The 26,087-nt window shown below is 37.7% G+C and overlaps 1 protein-coding gene and 1 long non-coding RNA gene across 2 annotated transcripts in view; one reads left to right on the forward strand and one right to left on the reverse strand.

Annotated features, from left to right (window-relative positions):
* The window catches only part of LOC107974488 (uncharacterized), a 51,711-nt gene that overhangs the window by 21,586 nt on the left and 4,038 nt on the right, over nucleotides 1-26,087 (forward strand). The gene's annotated exons all lie outside the window — the stretch shown is intronic.
* The window catches only part of VEGFC (vascular endothelial growth factor C), a 128,405-nt gene continuing 110,180 nt past the window's right edge, over nucleotides 7,863-26,087 (reverse strand). The window contains exons 5-7 of the mRNA XM_526740.7: nucleotides 12,144-12,250; nucleotides 11,510-11,843; nucleotides 7,863-8,365 (exon numbers count right to left, since the gene is read on the reverse strand). Coding sequence (XP_526740.1) covers nucleotides 8,251-8,365; nucleotides 11,510-11,843; nucleotides 12,144-12,250 — 556 coding nt within the window. The 3' untranslated portion in view covers nucleotides 7,863-8,250. The remainder of the gene's footprint in view (nucleotides 8,366-11,509; nucleotides 11,844-12,143; nucleotides 12,251-26,087) is intronic.

A 26,087-nucleotide genomic window follows, 5' to 3' on the forward strand; every position in this document is an offset into this window, starting at 1 on the left:
TGAGCTAATTGTTCTCTCTGCAAATCTCCAGATTGTAAAATTCTTGTTTACTTTTCTTTTATCCCCAGCTCTCAACACTACTCAGATACTCTAACTGTCTCGGGATATTTTCATTGGTTTCAAAATGTTTGATTCATATTCGACTTTTTCTTGCTAATTAAAATTTGGGCACAAAGATTTCTAAGGACTGAACTGTGTCCCCTCCCCCAAATCCATATGTTCAAGCTCTAACCTCTAATGTATTTTGAGATAAGACCTTCAGGGAGGCAACTAAGGTTAAATGAGTTCATAAAGGCGGGGTCCTCATCCAGCAGTACTGGTGTCCTTGTAAGAACAGGAACAGACACCAGATCTCACTCTTTCTCTCTCCATATGTACAGAGAAAATCTATGTGAGAACGTAGTGAGAAGGTGGCCATCTGGAAGCCAGGAAGAGAGGCTTCACCAGAAACCAGCCAGGATGGCACCCTGATCTTGGACTTCTAGCCTCCATAGCTGTGAAAACATAAATTTCTGTTTAAGCCACCAGCCTGTGGTATTCTGTTAGGGAAACTCTACCAGGCTCTACCAGGCAAAGTGGGTTTGAAAATGCAACCTTCTGAAAAACCTAGGCATATTTGTATTTGCATCTATTTGCATCTGGATTTGCATCAAACAGGGAAACCTCTGTATGAAGATGCAAAGTCCTTGGTAAAATAAATTTTCATAAGAGAAGAGAGAATCAAGGCATATGAATTTGGTGAAAGAATTCTTAAAAGTTCAGGACTGTCCATAACTTTATTTGTAAAAATGAGAGGTTGACCTCTACAATTACTGAAAACCCCTTCTAGGTCTAAACCAAATTCCTCGAATTATCTCAGATGCAGACAAGAGACTGATGATTGTTTAAGTGAACTCTGCAACCTCCAATATCCCTCCATTATTGAAGCTCTAGTTTCCCGGAAGCCCAAGGAATAAGTTACCACATGATGTGGATGAATAAGAGTTCTCTTTCCTACATGCCCTAGAGGGTGAGTTGTCAAGCATGACTGCCCACCCAGATACTGAGGTAGGAGGTGGGGCTCAGACACTGGACCAAATGTAGGACTAGCTAAAACAGGACCAGGGAAGAAGCACCTCCCCCTAAGACAGGCCCACCAGTGTACCATGTCAGCTTACCATTGCTATGGCAACACCTGGAAGTTAGCACCGCTTTCCACCACAATGACCTGAAACCTCAGATGTTACGATGCTCATCCTAGAAATTCCTTTATAAACTTCCCCTTTATTTGCACGTAATTAAAAGTGAGTATAAATATGACTGCAGAACTGCCTCTTGGCTGCTATTCTGGGCACACTGCCTATGGGGTAGCCCTGCTCCACAAGGAGAAGTACCTCTGCTGCTGCTTCAATAAAAGTTGCTGTCTCACACCACTGGCTTGTCCTTGAATTCTTTCCTGGCTGAAGCCAAGAACCCTCCCTGGCTGAGCCCCAATTTTGGGGCTTGCCTGTCCTTCATCAATATGATAGGGACAACTGAGCTTATAAATTTCTCACACAAAGAGCAAGCCAGTCATATGTCTTGTTAGAAAAAAAAAAATCACAACCAAATTCTCAGGTGATCCGAAATTTCATGTAAAAACATCTGCTTTAAATCTAGAAATTAGGAAATTATTAGTTTCTTCATGCTCTCTCAAAAGCAATACACCATTGTATGAATAATCATAGATGATGTGGCATTAGAGTGTCCATGTGCACAAGTAAAGAATGAAGTTATTTCATGCCAAATACCTTTCACTGTTTTATTTCAGACTTTTACCACTGAAATTTTCAAACAACCATCACGGTATTTATCTCATTTACTTAATAAATACCACAATCCAATTCAAATACTGCTCAAGAGATAATATAATTTTGTCTTTACCATTCTTGTTCACAAATTGCAGAAATTTCTCTGTGCATTTCAAGACGTGACCACACCTTCCCTATCCCTGTCCCAACAGGTCATGAGACCCCCCCCCTCATGTTTTCTTAAAATTTTAGTGTTCCTGCTTTTTCTCTTTTGTTTTCCTTTCTCACCCTTCCTTATTTTGTTCCATATTTTTCTTCCTACTTTCTCCTTTTCTTCATTTCCTTTCTCCCTTCGTTTTTCCCTCCCTTTTGTTAGCAAGTCCAAGTGCTTGTCTGCAGCCCTTTACTTACTGTGTGCTCTATGAGGAGAATGAGCTTCAAAGGTATCATCACGATTAAGAAGTGCAGTATTAAAATGGGTATCATTCTGTCAATCCAAAGCCTGGGAAAGAAAGGAAGGAAGCTGAGAATGTTTGAACTTAAGATTCCAAAATCTTATCTGATTCCTGGTATTCTTTTTCCTGTGATAGCTATTATTGAGCAGCAGTTGCCAAAAATATTGTGGAGTGGAAACATTAGAGCATGAGTGTAAAGAAAGAAATAATAAAGGGTTAAATCATATTGTTTAAGATGAGAAGGTGATATAGAAAAAAAAAAAAACTAGTGCTTTGAAAAAAACCTGTATAGAAAGGAAATATGAAGTGTGAATAACAGGGAGAAGCCATTTGTTACATATTTAGGAAGGGCTCTGTGAAATCTGGACAGCGTGTGTTTAGCGATGTCACTAATATCAAAGAAAAGGAGTCCTTTTAAAATTGAATGGACAGAGTTACATTTTTTATAGGTGTAATCATATTTCCAATAAAGAAATTCAATGGGCCAGGCATGGTATGTAGCTCATGCCTGTAATCCCAGCACTTTGGGAACCCAAGGCTGGTGAATCACTTGAGGTCAGGATCACTCGAGACCAGCCTGGCCAACACGGTGAAACTTCATCTCTACTAAAAATACAAAAATCAGCTGGGCATGGTGGCGAGTGCCTGTAATCCCAGCTCCTCGGAGGCTGAGGCAGGAGACTCACTTGAACCCTGGAAGTGGAGGTTCAGTGAGCTGAGATCACACCACTGCACTACAGCCTTGGTGATAGAGTGAGATTCTGTCTTAAAAAAAAATTACTGAACAGAGCTATATAAACTATATACATTTGAATATAAGAAAATGAATTTTCAAAAAGGCTAAGAGGATGCACAGCTGCTTTAAAATAATGAAAAAAATTCCACATGACTTTAATGGCACATTAAAAATATTGCTATAAAGTCCAATGGTGTTGAATATTCCTGAAAACTTTTTTCTCTTTTTAAAAGTATTTATAAATTTTCTTTGTAAAATTAAGTATTTTGGTTTGAGACATTTTCAATTCTTTCTTAGCTGGAAATTCATTACTTAATGAATTTTAAAGAAGTTTTTAACAGTGTTTCACCATCATTTCTATCCAATCAAAACAGTTATTGCTGTTAGTGTGGACAGTCATCGTCATGTTTCATCAAGTCTGATATATAATCAGTCCTGGTGGGTGAGTCTATGGGTAGTATTCAACATTTTGACCTCTGTACTTACAATTATATAGATGTCAAATCCCAGAAACAAAGGTCCAATCCCGAATGAAATCCTATCATCAGAATGCCATATGGTAACAACATTAGAAATTGATTTTTGCTTCAAAGGCCTTGCCTGGACTGAATACAGTATATGTGCATCTGATTGAGCTTTGGAAGGCATGCACGAGAAGTCTTAATTTTTCCTTCCTTATGAAAGTTTCATGGTTTAATTTTTTTCAAGATGTTTGAAAACAAATTTTTCAAAGTCTTTATCCATATCACCTTTGATATGAAGAAATCAGGAAGAATGATGCTTTGAGCTATGGAAATGTGTTAGGATTTAAGAAGTAGAATTAGAATTATAGTATAAGGCTGATATGTTTTTCATTTATAATTTTTTTACATGCAACATTTTTAGAAGATAAATATTTCCTCTTAATGGGGTCAGTAATCTCAAGAATGCTGTGTCCCTGGAGTTCTTAAAATGTTCTGGTTTTGCTTTCCCCTTGTACATAGTTTAGAAGAAACTTTGTAACTTTCAGAGCCAGGATTTCATACACAATTTTAATCCAACTCTTTCCTTCACAGATTAACATGCTGAGACTCGGGAGGTGGTGATTTGCCTAGGGACACAGAAAAGTAAGGATTAAAAACTTAGTTTAGGATTCCCAATCCAGAGCTCCTTCTATTACAGTATGCTTCTTTAGACAACGAGTTGTTAGTTATGTAATGAAAAGAACATACGAAACTGGCTCACACTTCCATAAGCTAGCAGATAGTTATTCCCCACTTTAAAAATATCCATATAGGGCAGGGCGCGGTGGCTCACACCTGTAATCCCAGCACTTTGGGAGGCCGAGGTGGGCGGATCATGAGGTCAGGAGATCGAGACCATCCTGGCTAACACGGTGAAACCCCGTCTCCACTAAAAATACAAAAAATTAGCCGGGCGTGGTGGCAGGCACCTGTAGTCCCAGGTACTTGGGAGGCTGAGGCAGGAGAATGGCGTGAACCTGGGAGGCAAAGCTTGCAGTGAGCCGAGATCGCACCACCGTACTCCAGCCTGGGCTACAGAGCGAGACTCCTTCTTAAAAAAAAAAAAAAAAAAAAAAAAAAAAATCCATATATACCAACAATTCAAACATACGAACAGATAAATTAGTAATTCTTTCATAATTAATTACTTTATGACACGATATGTGTCACTGACTTCCTTAAATTGTTGTTTGGGTGTACAGTAGACACTTTTATTTGGATTTATTCAGGACTTTCTAGAATTCATATAGAACAAATCAGACACATTCCTGCTCTTTCTTCTGTAGCAGAGTGAAATACTATTTTTATGCTGTTCTCATTTTTAATTTAAAAGGTAAAGTCCCTAAAAAATATCCTTTGGAAAACCTGCTAATGAAAGCTCTGATCTTGGGGACAGCATAGCAATGTAGAAGAGTGTGGGCCGAGAGACCTGTGTATTCTCTTAGCCCCAGCACTTCCTAGACAGATAAACATGGGAACTTCAGTATGTAAGTAAGGAGTTTCATAAGCTTTGCCGTTTTCATACAGCAAATGTATGAAACAATTGCTGTAATATGAACTCTCTCACCTGTTGTGTCTGTTTCTTCTCTCTCATCCACTGAGTAAAATTCCTTCATAAGCGGGGTATCCCTTGAGAAAGCCTAGTGCCTAGAGATAAGTTCATGACCCTTTCTCTTTTCTTTAAAGTGCATTCTAGGTACGTCAGTGAATTCAGTCTTATATTTGCCACTCAAACTTGTTTTGAGTGGTGTGAATATAAAGAACAAAGGTTATTTTTAGAAATTCTAATAATGGAATCTGTTTCAGCCAAGCAGTTAGTAAATGTCAAAAGCTTTCCCCAAAAAATCTGGACGCTAACTCTTACACAACTGCTCACCAAAACAATTTTTCCTTGAGTCTTTTAAAAGGAGTATGTGCTATTAGGTTTCTGGACATAAAATTCTGTTTATAAACTTTCTAAGATTTGGAATATATTAACTGTTTTGAGATAATAACTGCTGCAAGCTTCCAGAGTTTTCTTAACTTTATCACTTAGGTTGACTGAATTGGCATCTCAGGACTTTCCTGCAAAGTTTATGAACATTCTCACTGTAGTTTTTAGCTTTTTTGCTGCATCATATTTGTTAATCTAATTAATTGTTTAGCTTTATCTTTAGTCCATTTTCTTCACTGGCTACACAACATCTCATTCATTATAATGTGTTGAAGAGGGATTTTTATGGTCCACATAAAATTGTTTGCAAGTATCTTTGGCAATATATTATCTTCGTTTACGATACTCTCACTTATGGTCAAAATTATTACATCTCCAGGGACAAGATTAAATAGTTTTTCTGGCATGATTCAGGCTTTAGTTTTTGATTTCGTGTTTTCATTCTTTGGTTTACCCCAAAAAACTAATGTTTAGCACACGGTTTAGTTTGTTTTCAAACCTGATAACGTATGACAGTCATTGTATCAGGTTCTACTATTCTTTACATGGCCTCAGGGTGCTTACTGAAACTTAGAATATATTTTACTCCTAATTTAGCTTCAAAATTAATGAATATATCAAATGTAAAAATGATTGGCCAGATCAACAGTAACAGATTACATAATGTTTATTTATATTCCTTTTGGCTCAAATAAGATGAAAAAATGAATCTTAGCTGAATTTCAAAGATGATGAGCATTTTATACACTAGGGATTGTGATTCCCTATAAGATGAAAAGAGGTTATTTTGATCTCAATTTTCGTTTTGTAATCACCCATTGTCAAATTTACTTTACAAAGTTTTTTTTTTAACTATTCTTAAGTTTGAAAACTTTCTAGACCTTAGCCGGTATGTAGAATGCCCAATGTATATGTTGACTGCTGATAAGCTTCAGAGCCATTGTTACTAAAAAATAGAAAAATAGTCTATAATTCATAAATGAGAGTGTTTTGAAAGACTGCTTTCCTTTTCCAGGACATAAACAACTTTACTTCATGATCTAGATGATAATGCTGTACAGAGCACACAGCTGGAATTCAGTAACCATTGCATTAAAACCATTTTTTAAAGTTAGTATTGAAAACAGGATATTTTCAGGGCACTGACTTCCTAATTAAACAGTTTGAAAGAAAACATTATTTTGTAGCAAAATATATAGATACTGATATTTTGTATCATACTGATTTGTCACCTATACCAGTTAAAAATGTTTTAGTGGGCTCCTGTAGTCCCAGCTACTCGAGAGGCTGAGGCGGGACAATGGCTTGAACCCAGGAGGCGGAGCTTGCAGTGCGCCGAGATCGCACCACTGCACTCCAGCCTGGGCAACAGAGCGAGATTCCGTTCCAAAAAAACAAAAATGTTTTAGTTAAATTAATGTGCTACCTTTACATGCTTATGAGGAATATTTTCTCTTTTCAGGACTAATTATTTTTATACGGTAGTTATGACATACCAGTATATAATTCTCTGTCAACGAACAAACCACTTATTTGGTTTTATTTATGCAGGCAAAATCTTTGTTTTAGTAAAAGGTATTTTAGGCTGGGCACGGTGGTTCACGCCTGTAATCCCAGCACTTTGGGAGGCCGAGGTCTGTGGATCACTTGAGGTCAGGAGTTCGTGATCAGACTGGCCGACATGGTGAAACCCCATCTGCACTAAAACAAAAATTAGCCAGGTATGCCAGCACGTGCCTGTAATCCCAGCTACTCAGGAGGCTGAGGCAGGAGAATCACTTGAATCCGCGAGGCAGAGGTTAGGGGCAGTGAGCTGAGATCACGCCACTGCACTCCAGCCTGGGCAACAGAGCAACACTGTCTGAAGAAAAAAAAAAAAGATAAAGGTATTTTAGTGTAATGCCTTTTTGAAAATGAAACAAGCACTTCAATTGTGTGGCTGAAATGTTTCCTTTTAAACATGCATGAGTATTTAAATATTATTTTTAGTTTTTTTTAAAAAATGTATTGGATAGGAGCACTTCCACTCACAAAAAGTATTTTAGCTGGCCAGAAAAAGTCAAATATTTGGAAAAGATTATTTTTGAGAAAATATTTTAAAGCCATTTTAATATATACTGCAGGCTTTTCTACCAAGGTAAGATTCTGAACGTTCTCAGAGCACTGAATGACTTTTAACCACAATGCTAAGTAGTCTGTCTTACAAGATGTTTCATATTGATTCACTTGGTCATAAATTCAAAAGTATCATGTACTAAAATGTTTATAATCATTAAACATATAAGACATGAAGCAATAGCATTCTGTTGTCCTCTGACACTCTCTTTCACAGGATCATACTTTTTATCATAGTAATACATATGTGACATCTGGTTAGAGAACAAAAAAGGGCAGAGAAAGATCAGTGTCTTCATGATAGTAGTTTTCGTTCATCATGTAAGATGATAATGGACTGAACTTAGCAGCTTATAATACAATTTTCATTTTATTTTAAACATATTTTGCATGATATAAAAATATTGATCACAGTGAGTTTTACCAATTGTTGTTGCTATAAAAATGAATGCAGAAACAATATTTTTAATGGAAATAAATTATATAGTCATTCTTTTAAAGAAATCACAAGAGGAAAATCTTGGCTGTTTGGTCATTGGCAGAAAACCAGTCTTTACAAGAGGCCTTTTGCAGATGAGCTCCAGTCCATTTCTGTAAAGTTATCCACGTGGTTCAGGAAAGACAGACTTTTGTCTTTGTTAGCATGGACCCACAAGGGTCTCTCTGTTCACAGACAGTTCTACTGTGGCAACACAGTTTTCCATAGTAGAAAATCGATGAACTGGAAAACAGTACAATCTTAGCTCATTTGTGGTCTTTTCCAATATGAAGGGACACAACGACACACTTCTTCACTATATGAAAATCCTGGCTCACAAGCCTTCTGGCGGTTCGTACATGGCCGTCTATAACAGCTAGGAGAACAAACAAGAACACACTTACGTTAAAGATCAAGGCAATGGATTCATTATGCTACCAAGGTATTTCTGTGTTTTTAAATTTCAGACTGGAATAAAATTACTAATTTTATGACGAAATTGTTCATAGGTTTATAAAAGTTTGTTTCTGCTTAGAATTACAACATTTAAGAGGAATGGAAAAGCCTTAAAATAAAAGTCTTGCTTGCTGATATAACAAATGGAAGGATGAGGTATTGTAAGCATTAGTTCCTTTGAAGTGCTCTTTGCTTCATGGGTGAAAGAAACATAAAACAGAAATTCTGAAAGTGAACACTGAAGGTCTGCTGACGTACTGTGATCACATAAGCATGGCAGAATTCACAGGAGTCTGGGACTTGTATGGGACCCAGACTTCCAGGCAATTAAACCCAGCCATGTTGGCAGAACTGTGGTCCTCAGTGAGCAGCCCCACCCTCACTCTTGTGTCTCTACTTGGCAGCTGGCTGCATGACGGTGGCTAACTCTTCCTTTCCACCTTGGCTCCAGGTGAAACAGAGGCATTCTGGGGCAGGGAGGTGAGAAGGACAATACTCAGCAGCGAGGGTCCCCTTCCTCCCATCCTAGACTTCCAGTTTCTAGTAGCGGTGAGAGGACAAATTACCAATTGGTCAGTGTGTCTCCTGCCCCATTGCTCCAGTGAATTGAGGCTTCATTTTTTGAGACAGAGTCTTGTTCTGTCGCCCAGGCTGGAGCGCAGTGGGGCAATCTCGGCTTACTGCAACCTCCGCCTCCTGGGCTCAAGCCATTCTTGTGTCTCAGCCTCCCGAGTAGCTGGGATTACAGGTGTGTGCGGCCACGCCTGGCTAAGTTTCTGTATTTTTCATAGAGCCAAGGTTTTGCCATGTTGGCTGGGCTGGTCTTGAACTCCTGGCCTCAAGTGATCTGCCCACCTTGGCCTTCCAAAGTGCTAGGATTACAGGTGTGAGCCACCACGCCTGTTGAGAATTGGAGCTATCTTTGAAAAACATTCTGGAGTATGAGCATGCCTAATGTGTGGGAATAGGTGTAAAGGGAAAAGTGCAAGATGACCTGAGGTGGAAATCAAAAGTGTGCTATAAAAAACCCTACACAATTTGGTTTTGACATTTCATTTATTTGGCTCTAGAAAAGAAAGCATGTCTAGTTAATTTTTCTTAAACTTTGCAAATGCAAATTCATAGTTATGACTACTGGTATTCCTCTACTAAAAAGGGATATGATACTTAATGATCCATAAAAGCTGTTAATTAAGGCAATGAACCAAAGAATATATACTCTGCCTACTGCACTTTGTAATAAATATTAAGAGAGAATGAGGAGAATATATATTTTCAAAACATGATATTTTCTCTTTTGCTCCAATTTATATCACAAAGCTTGGAATTATACACTTAGAAAAATGAATCTAGGATGAGTTGCAGTAAACAGAAAGTCTTTTTGAAAGAATGTATAGTATTAGGAGAAATGCAATGATAGAAATATTGTCTGTGTTCATATAATTCTGTAGAAAAGTAGGTATGCAGACATAAGAATTTCAGATTTTTCAATGTATACTAAACTCACTCAAGAATTCAATATAAAACATAGTTTAATAAGGCTTAAAAAGATTTAGTATCTATATCCTTCTAAAAATGTAGCATATACATTTTTGAAATGTCCTCTTGGTTATTACAGTAGGAATATATAGGTAAAATTGGAATATAGTTTTTTCTCAAAATAAAATTATACCTATGATGTACTTTGCAGTATAAGGGAAGAAAAATATAATCAATGAGATAGCCAGATCCACTAAAGCCTTTTTATCCAGTAGCTAAAATATTAGTTTAGGAAAACCACCAAAAATATACATTAAAATAAGGACACAAAACTCTTGAGAATAAAAAGATGAACTCGTTATATACTGTGGAAAAATAATAATGAACATTAGTGAAGATAGTAAATAAATGAAATACAAGCTTTTTTCTGTTAAAAAGAACATTATCTACCCATATGTAAAGCATGGATGTAAAAAGAGAATCCAGTGAAAGTGATTAAAAACAAATGGTCTGAAAATTAAGTAGACAACTAGGAAAGTACAATGTCATGTCATAGAAGAGGTGAGCTTAAAGAAAAAGGCCATGGAAAGGACAGGTTACCTAAGGACAAAATTCTCTATTGGATTTGGCAACTATGAGGCCAATGAAACGTTAAACAGAGGTTTAACACAGCACTGTAGGCCATAAACCAGGTTTTAGTTGGTTGAATACATGGTAGATGAAAGAGGTGAAAACGAATGCCTCATTTTTGAGCAGCTTTGAAGAGGACAGACCTGGGTTGCTAAAGTTTGCTCAACTTCACAGTAAGAGGCTAATAAAATAGAAGAAATTTGGGAACTTTTATAAACTGAGGGGAAAAAAAGTAGAGTTGAAGATGTTCAAGTTACAGAAGAAAGAAGGAATGGCATGAAGCAATGTTGAAGGAATGTGGAGAAAATGTCAAATGGACAGGTCTGGCTTAAATAGTAGGATCACCTTATTCTCTGAGATTAAAGAGGAAGAGGTTTCGAGATTAACATTGAATGTGCTTGAGTCGAATAACTTCATTTTTTTTTCTTGATGCAGAAGAGTGCAAAACCAAGTTTAAGACATGAGTCTTGGGTACCTTTAACAACATATTCATTTATTTCTCTAATTCTATCAAATACTTAGCTACGTATTTTCATTTCCAGATATAATTCTATACCAGTGGTACTCTCCTGTCCTTTGTTTGTAAGTTTTGCATAAAAATTGTCTGCATTTAGAACAGTTGTCCTAAATTATGTCTGACGGCATCATACTTTTTGGTGGGGGTGAAGTGGATTGCCTATAGGTATTTTGAAAACATCCCACAGGAACCACTAATTTAGAGTATATTCTGAGCTTGGATCTAATTTTGATCCTCAAGGCTCCTGTCTTGCTTTTTTGGAAGCAAATCCAGTCTCATGCAAGTTTAGCATTGGTTAAAAAAATATAAGATTTTTGTCTTTCAGAATGTATTGGCCTCATTCTAACAAGCAATTGTTACTTTGGTTAAGAAAACTGCTTTTGGTTTAGAGCATATTTCTAGTAAGATAAATTAATATTCTTCATGAGGATCTCTTACCTGCATGTTTGGTGGTGGAACTTCTTTCCTTTTAACAAGCATTTCTGTGGACTTTCTGTACATTCACAGGCACATTTTCCAGGATTTAGGGGTTGATTTCTGGGGCAGGTTCTTTTACATACACACTGGCATGTGTTTTCATCAAATTCTCGGTTGGCCCCACATTGGCTGGGGAAGAGTTTGTTTTTACAGACACACTGGCATGAGTTTCTGTCTAGTTCTTTGTGGGGTCCACAGCTGGCAGGCCGAAGCCCCGCTCTGCAGACACACTGACAGGTCTCTTCATCCAGCTCCTTGTTTGGTCCACAGATGTCATGGAATCCATCTGTTGAGTCTAGACAAATAGTCAGAGAGTCTTTACTATACCTTACTTGGTTCTGGGTGTGGCATGAAACAAAAGCTTTTAAAAGCATCTTCCTTTTGTATGTTTTCCATCAAAGGATTGGGTACAAACATGAGTATGTTCCTTTATAAAGGAGTTCAAAATAATACCAATGTGAAGTAGAAAATGTACTATTTTTTAGTCACTTATTTCGAAGAATGATGAATATTATATGTGTGGTTTTAATATTAGAGTATGTTAATCACAATATAGACCCCTGGCGTTTAGTCTTTAAAGCATCATTCTGCTTACCATCTCCAGCATCCAAGGAAAACATAAAATCTTCCTGAGCCAGGCATCTGCAGATGTGATTATTCCACATGTAATTGGTGGGGCAGGTCTTGTTCGCTGCCTGACACCTTTGGAAGAAACAGACAAGGTTTAGCAATGGTGTAACTGGTACCTAGAAGGGACCATCTCTGCTCACATATGTATCAAAATAATGCTTATAGAAAAGCTTTAAAAATATAAGAATTATGAAATAAAATGTGAATGTTTTCTCCCAAACTCTCTCTACCCATAACTGCTATAAAATTCCAATTCCAGAGGTGATCACTGTTTGTGGTATGGTCATAGAGGACACCAGACTTTTATCTTTTTAAGGCAAACACATTGGTTTGTATAATCATATAGGGTTTTAGCTTGTGAAATAAATAAGGTAAAACCTTTTGCTTTAAAATTTCTTTTTTCCATTATACAATATATCATGGACATTTTTATATGTCATTGAGTAGAGTTCTGCTCCATTATTTTTAGTGGCTATGTAATATTCCATACAAAAGATGTACCATTATTTATTTTATTCATCTCTTAGGTAACTATCTACATCACTTTGATTTTGGCTTTTCCAAGCAATACTGGAGGAAACATCTATGTAAATGTATCTTTACTGACTTATTTCTGAAGCACAGATCCCCATCTTGTAAAGCCTCCAGAAATGCAAAATTTCCACTCTGTACTCCCCCAAAAAGTTATCAAAGATATTTTGTTTCATTGTTATTCTAGCTCTTTACTTCCTTCCTTCCCTCCCTCCCTCCCTTTCTTCCTTCCCTTCCTCTCCTTTCCCCTTTCTTCCCGCCTTCCTTCCTTGTTTTAGAGTAAAAATTATGAACCTACAGGCTTCAATCAAGTACCCTAATTGCTCCTTTGATGGTCCAATGGCCCCACTGTTGCTACCTGAGACCCCTCTCTGTTGGTGCCCACGTGACATGAGCCCTCTCTGGGGTGAACATATATCACAAGCTCAGCTTGCTCATTTTCTCCTCCACACCTGGAATCAGCCATTTCTTCAGGAGCCTTAATTCTCTTTGTTGGAAAACAGCATTTTAGAGGCTATCATTTGAGATCAGAAGTGTTTAGTGCCATCAGATCACATTACTACCTTTTCAGGGGGCAGAGCTAGAAAAATGCATGTATATCCTGTAGAATGTTTTCCTAGTTAATATTTACCCAGTAGAAGGATTTTTGGTTTTAAATATCCTAATTTACAGGATATATATCAACTTCTCACTACCTCATTTTTTCATCTAATGTTGGTGTAGACATCAAATAGAAGTATTTATTTATATCTTTCACACTCATTATATATTGTAAACAAATTTATGTGCTGGAAGAATGTTGAGTTACATTCCAAATTGATAGAACATAGTAAGAATCCTATGTAGCCATCTTAATGTGTGCATTGAGTATAAACAAACAGGCCATTTACTAAGAAAGTTTTGCGACATACTCAGTGTGACAATACATCTTTCTTTTAATAATAGCCCGGTAACTCTTACAGCATCACATAGAGGAATTTTTCAACAGAAAAACAAGCAAATCTGCATTTTGCAAACAAAATGCAGCTTGAACATCTTCCTTCAGCTTGAACATCATTTCTGAAGATTTACCAAAGCTTTCCTGTCCAGCAAGTCTCTACAGCATCTACTAGACACAGACATGGGGAAGGTCTCTTCATTCCTCTTCATATGACAGTTTGTCAAAGATTGCCCCCTTGTCCTCCATCCACCCATCACCTTCTGCAAATAGCAATGACTGATTTGACCTTTCTTTGTCCCTTCTTGAGTTTCTTCAAGAGTCATTTCTCCTTTAGCAAGGTGAAAAACAGTCTATTATGGGTCTTTTATTTTAATTTTGACTTTTAACTTTTTGATTGCTGTGTTATTTGCTATGCTATACCACAAAGTGACAATTTCTCATACAGCATATACACGGTCCATGTAACTAGATACAAAGCAACTGTATGTTAGCAACAGCAATAATTGCTGATTAGGAAACAATATACATTTTAGATTTTATCAAGATAGTTTGTCGCTTTTCTAAGCTTTCCTACAGGCGTTATTAGGTATCAATTATTTTGTAGGAAATAGCTACGTTTTGGTTTACTTTCCATTCACTATAATTGTTCCCATTTAGAACAGAAATGTGCTCTCAAAATCTATTTTTGGGAATAGATTACTGATCTTAAGCAAGAGATTCCTGCATACATTTTTAGAGAAAAAATTTCATACTGTTACTTCCAAATCCAATTAACATTACTGGATTTTAATGTACTACTTTGACTTCATACTAATAACTTCCATGAAAACCTTGGCTTCTAACAATCTTCACATAAACTGTTATTTGCTTTAACCTGCATATATTATGTACTTCTATGTTCTTACTTTTGAAAATGTCAAACATGTAGGTAATTATCAGAGTTAAGACCATGAGAAAAATGTACAGTCAGAGAAGTTCGGTATCATCAGCAAGTTTCTTTTTTTTGGCTTTTTGGTTTATGTTTTCAGGGTATCTTCTTGCCAAAAAATTGCATATATGTTTTTTCTCATTTTGTTACACAGATGATAGCATCCCTTACACACTATCGTAAACCTTGTTTTTTTCACTTATCAATATTTCTTGGAGAACATTGTACCTTCCTAATAATTTTAGGAATTCCAAGGGCAAGTCTCTACTCATTGCGCATTTTTGTCATTATTTTCTAGGTTAATCATGAACATATATTGTTCTAGATAAAATGCAGACAGTCAGGACTTATCCAAAACAGTATCATTGTTTTTAAAATTTATATCCTCTTGATTGTTAGCACCCTTCCATCAAATATGATACAACTTATGTTAAGTTCTATAATAGCAATGCAATTAATCCTGGCTGCATGAAACTCATAATCTTCTTCTATAAATGATGGTAAAAACATTTTGGTTATGTCGCTTCTGTGTTGACTGATTTATGGTTTAAGTAACACACTGCCATGTTGGCATCGAGTGGCCATTATAACGTGTTGGTAGAAAGGCATCTTTCATTTTACCAACATGTGATTTATACTGCCATTACCTAAGCCAGTGTTATTCCAACTGCTGCTTGCAACCCATTAATGAATCATGAAATCAATGACATGGGCTCAGAAATGCATTTTAAAATGTAATAGAATGATATGTAATAAAATACAAACCAATAGAATGCATGTGATACAGATTGGTTCCTAAAGAAAGCACCGTGCTTCAAAAGTGAGGAGCAAGTTCTTGGCATTTAAAACTTCTCAGGCAAAAATGGTGGGCAGGGGGTCAACATTTCCAAAATATTGTTATTTTAGAATGAAAGGAAATGTGGTCATGATGGATAGAGGTTTAGTAAAATTTGGTTATCTCCTTTACGTTTTAATCTCCAAAGCATTTCTCCTTACAGAAATTTCTCTTCTAGTTCTGAATATTAAAGTGTGCATAAATACTTTAAAGGTTTATAATTATGTTTTTTGTATAGTGTATTTATAAAAGACATTGATTCAAAGACATTCTGTCTGCAAAGCAAAGCAGGGAATTGCACAATTATTTGCAAGGTATATCTATGTTGAGAATCATGTGAATAAACTAACTTTCCTATCCCCCCACCGACCCCACCACACACACACACAGACACAACCACAATCCTGCCTATAACCTGTATGAAGGATAAAGATGCTTTTATCAGAATTGTTTCATTAATTATTTTCACAGCTTCGCTTGACTTTGGTGTGGCAGCTATTGCTTTATGCTGGTTAAAATCACGTGACAAAAATATGAGTATATGTGTTTTTCAAATTAAAGAACAATGAATTTAATGATAAATAAAATCTTAGTTTGCATTTATCTCTCCTTTGAAATATTAAAAGATAAATGTATTCCAAATATGTTCTGTTACATTATATTCTAAACGTTGGGTAATAATTACCAGCTCTTGGGGAGGAGCCAAGATGGCCAAATAGGAACAGCTCTGGTCTACAGTTCCCAGCGTGAGCAACGCAGAAGACGGGTGATTTCTGCATTTCCATCTGAGGTACCGGGTTCATCTCACTAGGGAGTGCCAGACAGTGGGCGCAGGTCAGTGGGTGCATGCACCGTGCGCGAGCTGAAGCAGGGCGAGGCATTGCCTCACTTGGGAAGCACAAGGGGTCAGGGAGTTCCCTTTCCGAGTCAAAGAAAGGGGTGACAGACAGCACCTGGAAAATCAGGTCACTCCCACCTGAATACTGCGCTTTTCCGACGGGCTTAAAAAACGGCGCACCATGAGATTATATCCCGCACCTGGCTCAGAGGGTCCTACGCCCACGGAGTCTCGCTGATTGCTAGCACAGCAGTCTGAGATCAAACTGCAAGGCGGCAGCGAGGCTGGGGGAGGGGCACCCGCCATTGCCCAGGCTTGCTTAGGTAAACAAAGCGGCCAGGAAACTCCAACTGGGTGGAGCCCACCACAGCTCAAGGAGGCCTGCCTGCCTCTGTAGGCTCCACCTCTGGGGGCAGGGCACAGACAAACAAAAAGACAGCAGTAACTTCTGCAGACTTAAATGTCCCTGTCTGACAGCTTTGAAGAGAGCAGTGGTTCTCCCAGCACGCAGCTGGAGATCTGAGAACGGGCAGACTGCTTCCTCAAGTGGGTCCCTGACCCCTGACCCCCGAGCAGCCTAACTGGGAGGCACCCCCCAGCAGGGGCACACTGACACCTCACACGGCAGGGTATTCCAACAGACCTGCAGCTGAGGGTCCTGTCTGTTAGGAGGAAAACTAACAAACAGAAAGGACATCCACACCAAAAACCCATCTGTACATCACCATCATCAAAGACCAAAAGTCGATAAAACCACAAAGATGGGGAAAAAACAGAACAGAAAAACTGGAAACTCTAAAAAGCAGAGTGCCTCTCCTCCTCCAAAGGAACACAGTTCCTCACCAGCAATGGAACAAAGCTGGATGGAGAATAACTTTGACGAGCTGCGAGAAGAAGGCTTCAGATGATCAAATTACTCTGAGCTACGGGAGGACATTCAAACCAAAGGCAAAGAAGTTGAAAACTTTGAAAAAAATTTAGAAGAATGTATAACTAGAATAACCAATACAGAGAAGTGCTTAAAGGAGCTGATGGAGCTGAAAACCAAGGCTCGAGAACTACGTGAAGAATGCAGAAGCCTCAGGAGCTGATGCGATCAACTGGAAGAAAGGGTATCAGCGATGGAAGATGAAATGAATGAAATGAAGTGAGAAGGGAAGTTTAGAGAAAAAAGAATAAAAAGAAATGAGCAAAGCCTCCAAGAAATATGGGACTATGTGAAAAGACCAAATCTATGTCTGATTGGTGTACCTGAAAGTGATGGGGAGAATGGAACCAAGTTGGAAAACACTCTGCAGGATATTATCCAGGAGAACTTCCCCAATCTAGCAAGGCAGACCAACGTTCAGATTCAGGAAATACAGAGAACACCACAAAGATACTCCTCGAGAAGAGCAACTCCAAGACACATAACTGTCAGATTCACCAAAGTTGAAATGAAGGAAAAAATGTTAAGGGCAGCCAGAGAGAAAGGTCGGGTTACCCTCAAAGGGAAGCCCATCAGACTAACAGCGGATCTCTCGGCAGAAACCCTACAAGCCAGAAGAGAGTGGGGGCCAATATTCAACATTCTTAAAGAAAAGAATTTTCAACCCAGAATTTCATATCCAGCCAAAATAAGCTTCATATAAGCGAAGGAGAAATAAAATACTTTACAGACAAGCAAATGCTGAGAGATTTTGTCACCACCAGGCCTGCCCTAAAAGAGCTCCTGAAGGAAGCGCTAAATATGGAAAGGAACAACCGGTACCAGCCACTGCAAAATCATGCCAAAATGTAAAGACCATCGAGACTAGGAAGAAACTGCATCAACTAATGAGCAAAATAACCAGCTAACATCATAATGACAGGATCAAATTCACACATAACAATATTAACTTTAAATGTAAATGGACTAAATGCTCCAATTAAAAGACACAGACTGGCAAATTGGATAAAGAGTCAAGACCCATCAGTGTGCTGTATTCAGGAAACCCATCTCACGTGCAGAGACACACATAGGCTCAAAATAAAAGGATGGAGGAAGATCTACCAAGCAAATGGAAAACAAAAAAAGGCAGGGGTTGTAATCCTAGTCTCTGATAAAACAGACTTTAAACCAACAAAGATCAAAAGAGACAAAAAAGGCCATTACATAATGGTAAAGGGATCAATTCAACAAGAAGAGCTAACTATTCTAAATATATATGCACCCAATACAGGAGCACCAAGATTCATAAAGCAAGTCCTGAGTGACCTACAAAGAGACTCAGACTCCCACACATTAATAATGGGAGACTTTAACACCCACTGTCAATGTTAGACAGATCAACGAGACAGAAAGTCAACAAGGATACCCAGGAATTGAACTCAGTTCTGCACCAAGCAGACCTAATAGACATCTACAGAACTCTCCACCCCAAATCAACGGAATATACATTTTTTTCAGCACCACACCACACCTATTCCAAAATTGACCACATACTTGGAAGTAAAGCACTCCTCAGCAAATGTAAAAGAACAGAAATTATAACAAACTGTCTCTCAGACCACAGTGCAATCAAACTAGAACTCAGGATTAAGAATCTCACTCAAAACTGCTCAACTACATGGAAACTGAACAACCTGCTCCTGAATGACTACTGGGTACGTAATGAAATGAAGGCAGAAATAAAGATGTTCTTTGAAACCAACGAGAACAAAGACACAACATACCAGAATCTCTGGGACGCATTCAAAGCAGTGTGTAGAGGGAAATTTATAGCACTAAATGCCCACAAGAGAAAGCAGGAAAGATCCAAAATTGACACCCTAACATCACAATTAAAAGAACTAGAAAAGCAAGAGCAAACACATTCAAAAGCTAGCAGAAGGCAAGAAATAACTAAAATCAGAGCAGAACTGAAGGAAATAGAAACACAAAAAACCCTTCAAAAAATTAATGAATCCAGGAGCTGGTTTTTTGAAAGGATCAACAAAATTGATAGACTGCTAGCAAGACTAATAAAGAAAAAAAGAGAGAAGAATCAAATAGACACAATAAAAAATGATAAAGGGGATATCACCACCGATCCCACAGAAATACAAACTACCATCAGAGAATACTACAAACACCTCTATGCAAATAAACTAGAAAATCTAGAAGAAATGAATAAATTCCTCGACACATACACTCTCCCAAGACTAAACCAGGAAGAAGTTGAATCTCTAAATAGACCGATAACAGGATCTGAAATTGTGGCAATAATCAATAGCTTACCAACCAAAAAGAGTCCAGGACCAGATGGATTCACAGCCGAATTCTACCAGAGGTACAAGGAGGAACTGGTACCATTCCTTCTGAAACTATTCCAATCAATAGAAAAAGAGGGAATCCTCCCTAACTCATTTTATGAGGCCAGCATCATTCTGATATGAAAGCCAGGCAGAGACACAACAAAAAAAGAGAATTTTAGACCAATATCCTTGATGGACATTGATGCAAAAATCCTCAATAAAATACTGGCAAAACGAATCCAGCAGCACATCAAAAAGCTTATCCACCATGATCAAGTGGGCTTCATCCCTGGGATGCAAGGCTGGTTCAATATACGCAAATCAATAAATGTAATCCAGCATATAAACAGAGCCAAAGACAAAAACCACATGATTATCTCAATAGATGCAGAAAAAGCCTTTGACAAAATTCAACAACCCTTCATGCTAAAAACTCTCAATAAATTAGGTATTGATGGGACATATTTCAAAATAATAAGAGCTATCTATGACAAACCCACAGCCAATATCATACTGAATGGGCAAAAACCGGAAGCATTCCCTTTGAAAACTGGCACAAGACAGGGATGCCCTCTCTCACCACTCCTATTCAACATAGTGTTGGAAGTTCTGGCCAGGGCAATTAGGCAGGAGAAGGAAATAAAGGGTATTCAATTAGGAAAAGAGGAAGTCAAATTGTCCCTGTTTGCAGATGACATGATTGTATATCTAGAAAACCCCATTGTCTCAGCCCAAAATCTCCTTAAGCTGATAAGCAACTTCAGCAAAGTCTCCGGATACAAAATCAATGTACAAAAATCACAAGCACTCTTATACACCAACAACAGACAAACAGAGAGCCAAATCATGAGTGAACTCCTATTCACAATTGCTTCAAAGAGAATAAAATACCTAGGAATCCAACTTACAAGGGATGTGAAGGACCTCTTCAAGGAGAACTACAAACCACTGCTCAAGGAAATAAAAGAGGATACAAACAAATGGAAGAACATTCCATGCTTATGGGTAGGAAGAATCAATATCGTGAAAATGGCCATACTGCCCAAGGTAATTTACAGATTCAATGCCATCCCCATCAAGCTACCAATGACTTTCTTCACAGAATTGGAAAAAACTACTTTAAAGTTCATATGGAACCAAAAAAGAGCCCGCATCGCCAAGTCAATCCTAAGCCAAAAGAAAAAAGCTGGAGGCATCACACTACCTGACTTCAAACTATACTACAAGGCTACAGTAAGCAAAACAGCATGGTACTGGTTCAAAACAGAGATATAGATCAATGGAACACAACAGAGCCCTCAGAAATAACGCCACATATCTACAACAATCTGATCTTTGACAAACCTGAGAAAAACAAGCAATGGGGAAAGGATTCCCTATTTAATAAATGGTGCTGGGAAAACTGGCTAGCCATATGTAGAAAGCTGAAACTGGATCCCTTCCTTACACCTTATACAAAAATCAATTCAAGATGGATTAAAGACTTAAACGTTAGACCTAAAACCATAAAAACCCTAGAAGAAAACCTAGGCATTACCATTCAGGACATAGACATGGGCAAGGACTTCATGTCTAAAACACCAAAAGCAATGGCAAAAAAAGAAAAAATTGACAAATGGCATCTAATTAAACTAAAGAGCTTCTGCACAGCAAAAGAAACTACCATCAGAGTGAACAGGCAGCCTACAAAATGGGAGAAAATTTTCGCAACCTACTCATCTGACAAAGGGCTAATATCCAGAATCTACAATGAACTCAAACAAATTTACAAGAAAAAAACAAACAACCCCATCAAAAAGTGGGCAAAGGACATGAACAGACACTTCTCAAAAGAAGACATTTATGCAGCCAAAAAACACATGAAAAAATGCTCACCATCACTGGTCATCAGAGAAATGCAAATCAAAACTACAATGAGATACCATCTCACACCAGTTAGAATGGCAATCATTCAAAAGTCAGGAACCAACAGGTGCTGGAGAGGATGTGGAGAAATAGGAACACTTTTACACTGTTGGTGGGACTGTAAACTAGTTCAACCATTGTGGAAGTCAGTGTGGCGATTCCTCAGGGATCTAGAACTGGAAATACCATTTGACCCAGCCATCCCATTACTGGGTATATACCCAAAGAACTATAAATCATGCTGCTATAAAGACACATGCACACGTATGTTTATTGCGGCATTATTCACGATAGCAAAGACTTGGAACCAACCCAAATGTCCAACAATGATAGACTGGATTAAGAAAATGTGGCACATATACACCATGGAATACTATGCAGCCATAAAAAATGATGAGTTCATGTCCTTTGTAGGGACATGGATGAAATTGGAAGTCATCATTCTCAGTAAACTATCACAAGAACAAAAAACCAAACACCGCATATTCTCACTCATAGGTGGGAATTGAACAATGAGATCACATGAACACAGGAAGGGGAACATCACACTCTGGGGACTGTTGTGGGGTGGAGGGAGGGGGGAGGGATAGCATTGGGAGATATACCTAATGGTAGATGACAAGTTAGTGGGTGCAGTGCACCAGCATGGCACATGTATACATATGTAACTAACCTGCACAATGTGCACATGTACCCTAAAACTTAAAGTATAATAATAAAAATAAAAATAATAATAATAATAATAATTACTAGCTCTTATACTTTCAACATCACAGCAGGCTATTTTGTGCATGCTATTTTTGTGATTCTCTCATATTCTACACTCTTTGCCATGGAGGTTTTCCTACACTTGGAGATTTCTTGACTCCTCAAATCCACATTTAAGGAACTAAAACATGCTATCACCTTTTGTTTGGTCTTAGTCAGAACTGGGCTGAAATGTTATTCTTTTTCAAAGAGCTATAATCTGCTATAATCTCTTATATATATGTATATACATATACATATATATAATATTCATGCATTTTCCCAGCTTTATTGAAGAATATTTGATAAATATTGTACATATATAAGGTATACAAAGTGATGTTTTGGTATATGTATACACTGTGAAATGATTACCAAAATCAAGCTAATTAACATATCCACACCTCAAAGAGTTACTGTGTGTGGGGGGGAGTTGGGGGGTGCGGTGAGAATACTATTGAGTAGAGTAACTATGCTGTACTATACGTTAGGTCTCCAGAGCATATTCACCTTGTAACTGCAAGTTGTCACCCTCTAACATTTCCCCATGTCCCCCAACCCCAAGACCGTGGTGACCACTCTTCTATTCTGTATCTATGAATTCTACTTTTCTAGATTCCATATATAAGGGAGATCAGTAATATGCATCTTTCTGTGTCTGGCTTATTTCACTCAGCACAATTTCCTCCAGGTTATTTCATGTTGTTGGAAATGACAGAATCTTTGTAATATATTTCTAATTGAAAAAATTTAACTGCACCTTGATTTATGTTAAACTACTTATTGATTTACTTCCCCAGATCTCTCTTAAAATACTTCACAGATCATTCAAAATGAATGATAACATTAATGTCAATTCAACTGTAGCACATGATGATTTTCTTGAAAAGCAAATTATTTCTATAGATAAGAATTGTGTTATTAATCAAGTACTCTCATTGGAAGCTCTTTTAATAAGGTTTTTCACAACAACACAACAAATAAAAATTTGGCTTACCATGTGGCACCTATGGTTCCATAGCTGTGTCCCTCAAATAGCCTTCCTATCTCTAGTCTTGTTCAATGGGAAGTGTGAGCCACCAGCATTAGTGAAACCCATGTTTCAAGGCAGGTACCACAAGCTCTCATGCATTCCTTCAGAGCATCATCATGTCACTCAGCGGGTTATCCAACAGGATGTTCTGTACCCCATTAAATAAACAAATAAGGGAAACCTGACTCCATTAATAATCTTGATAAATACCAAAATAGGGTTTTGGTATTCCACATGCCAACTGCTGATGTTATCTGAAGTTCAAACTTGTAATTGTATTATGAAGAACATAGATACAGACCCTTCTTGCCCAAGCTTTCTGTCTGAATAGCAGCTGGAAGAGCAACTATATTCTTTCATTGTCAGAGCTACAGAGCCCTAGGTAAAAATGCTTCAACAATTTTGTCCCAAATATCTTTGAACTGTCATGTTCATCTTGAGTTTGTTACGCCTGACGCTTGTATACACTTGACTATGTACACAGAGACTGATTTGCTTATACTTTGGAAACAGCAGTTAATAGTGAATGGAAGGTGGTTAAGTAAAAGTGGCCTTTATATTCAACGTTATTAAGTAACTTCTTCAGTACTACAGGTAGAAATCAGAAATACATATATTTTAGGTTTTATATATATTGTTTAAAAGGCACATGCTTAGTAGTATGTATCAAAAACACATAGACTTATCTTCTGTTGTACTGATTTTTATTGATTCTGCATGAACTTGTGTTAGTGTCTGTTTGTGTTACTGTTTGCTCGTGTTCCATTAGTCTACTGACAGGCAGAACAGTGAACAGAGTTGGGGTTTGTTCAGATATTAAAGGAAAAGATGGTGAGTAGGATGAATCAATGAAAACTCCATAGTTGTAACAATTTTGCCAGGTCTTAATGTTTGAAAGGCTAATACAATCATTGCATTAATTTAAAACATGGGTTTAGGCTGGGCACGGTGGCTTATGCCTGTAATCCCAGCATTTTGGGAGGTCGAGATGGGCAGATCACCTGAGGTCAGGAGTTTGAGACAAGCCTGGCCAATATGGCGAAACCCCATCTCTACTAAAAATATACAAATTAGCCAGGTGTGGTGGCACGTGCTTGTAATCCCAGTTACTCAGGAGGCTGAGGCAGGAGAATCGCTGGAACCCGGGAGGCAGAGGATGCAGTGAGCTGAGATCACGCCACTGCACTCTAGCCTGGGCAACAGCATGAGACTCTCGAAAAAAAAAAAAGGGTGTTTATATGTTTAATTTTTTCCTTTTTGTCTGAGTATAAACTAAGCAGCAATCTGCCACATAAAAAACTCACCTAGTCTGAGACTGACTTGGATATAAAACATGTCACATTGTGTGGTCACCAACTGGCTAAGTACAGGACTGGTTGGAAAGCCACCAGAAGTGGGGATGGGGACACAGGGAGAGTAGGATAAGTATGGAAGGTTGTGATTTTCTGCTCTACTATTTTTTATATTTTCTTGGATATACAAGCTTGAGAGAAGTATTGGCAGGTTGAAACAATGGAAAATCCATGGTTACTGGATTTATCAGCTTGTCACGTAATTCAAGGATAAGTAACCAGGAATTAAGAAAAAAGGACCTTCAACAACAGCCGCTGGTCTCATTACCTTGTCACAGCCATACGTCATTAACAGAAAAACAAAAACAAAACAATGATGACAATAAAAACATGTTATGAGGGTATAAGAGTTGATATGACATCAAAGTGGCTGGTTGATGCCAGGAATACAGGGGAGGAGAAATGAACAGGCGGAACACGGAGACTTTTAGGGCAGTAAAAGTATTCTGCATGATACTGTAATGATTGACACGTCATTTATACATTTGTCAAAATCCACAGAACTTGCATCCAAAAAAGAGGGAACCCTAATGTAAGCTATGGATTTTAGTTAACGATAACATGTCAGTATTGGCTCCTCAACTGTTACAAATGTACCATGCTAACGCAAGATGTTAAAAATAGAGGAAACTCGTGAAAGAGGATGTTATATGAAAACTCTCTATACTTCCTGCTTTTTCTGTAACCTAAAATGGTTAAAAAATGTCTATTAAATTTTAGAAAACAACTGGTAAATCTGGTCTAATATGTTATTAACAAAAATTGTCCATGTGTTTGGTTGAATGTAACTTTAAACTTTAGGACAATCTTTGATCTAGTAGCCCCCAATTCTAGGCAAATCACTGCCATAATTTCAGTGCAGAGATGTAGTGATGCAATCTCCTCAGCTGTATATATTTTGCTGTTATTTCTCACAATCTATCAGCAAGCCATAGGAATGCTGTGCTTTCAATTATCGTATTTTAGAAGGTAGAAACAAGACTGTCCAAAGGCAGGCAAACTATATATAAAAGTTACCTTCCCTTTACAAAAACAGTAACGCTCACAGCCTGGAATCTCTTGCCTGAGTTCCATTGGTAAATCCATTCACATCAACAGGTGATCCTTTGAAGTGTGAGACAATGTTTAGATAATGAGCTTTATAGGAAAGGGGATGAACAGACATATGACTTACGATTTCAAAAATAACTGTACATGGACATAAAGATTTTGAACTGGCAAAGAGGATAATTTCAGGGGAGACTAAAGATGCACGTTTTAAAATGCTGAAAAACAGTAGTTTCTGATGATCTAGTACAAGACTGTGGTCCAATTAACTGGAAGCTAAGCTATCTCTCTATTTCTGCTCTGATGTAGTTTATTGAATTTATGTTATTAGGCTATTTTGCTTCATTGTCTTTTGGTAAAGCAATAATGTATAACCTTCAAATTAAAAAGGAAAGAATGAAGCATTATGGCTAAAAGTACAACTTATGGATATTTAAGCATCTAGGCATTTGGACTGAGGATCTGTTAAAGATTAATAGACCAAAAACACGGAGAACT

The sequence above is a fragment of the Pan troglodytes genome, chromosome 3 (assembly GCF_028858775.2).
Source record: "Pan troglodytes isolate AG18354 chromosome 3, NHGRI_mPanTro3-v2.0_pri, whole genome shotgun sequence".
In the NCBI taxonomy this organism is placed as follows: Eukaryota; Metazoa; Chordata; class Mammalia; order Primates; family Hominidae; genus Pan; species Pan troglodytes.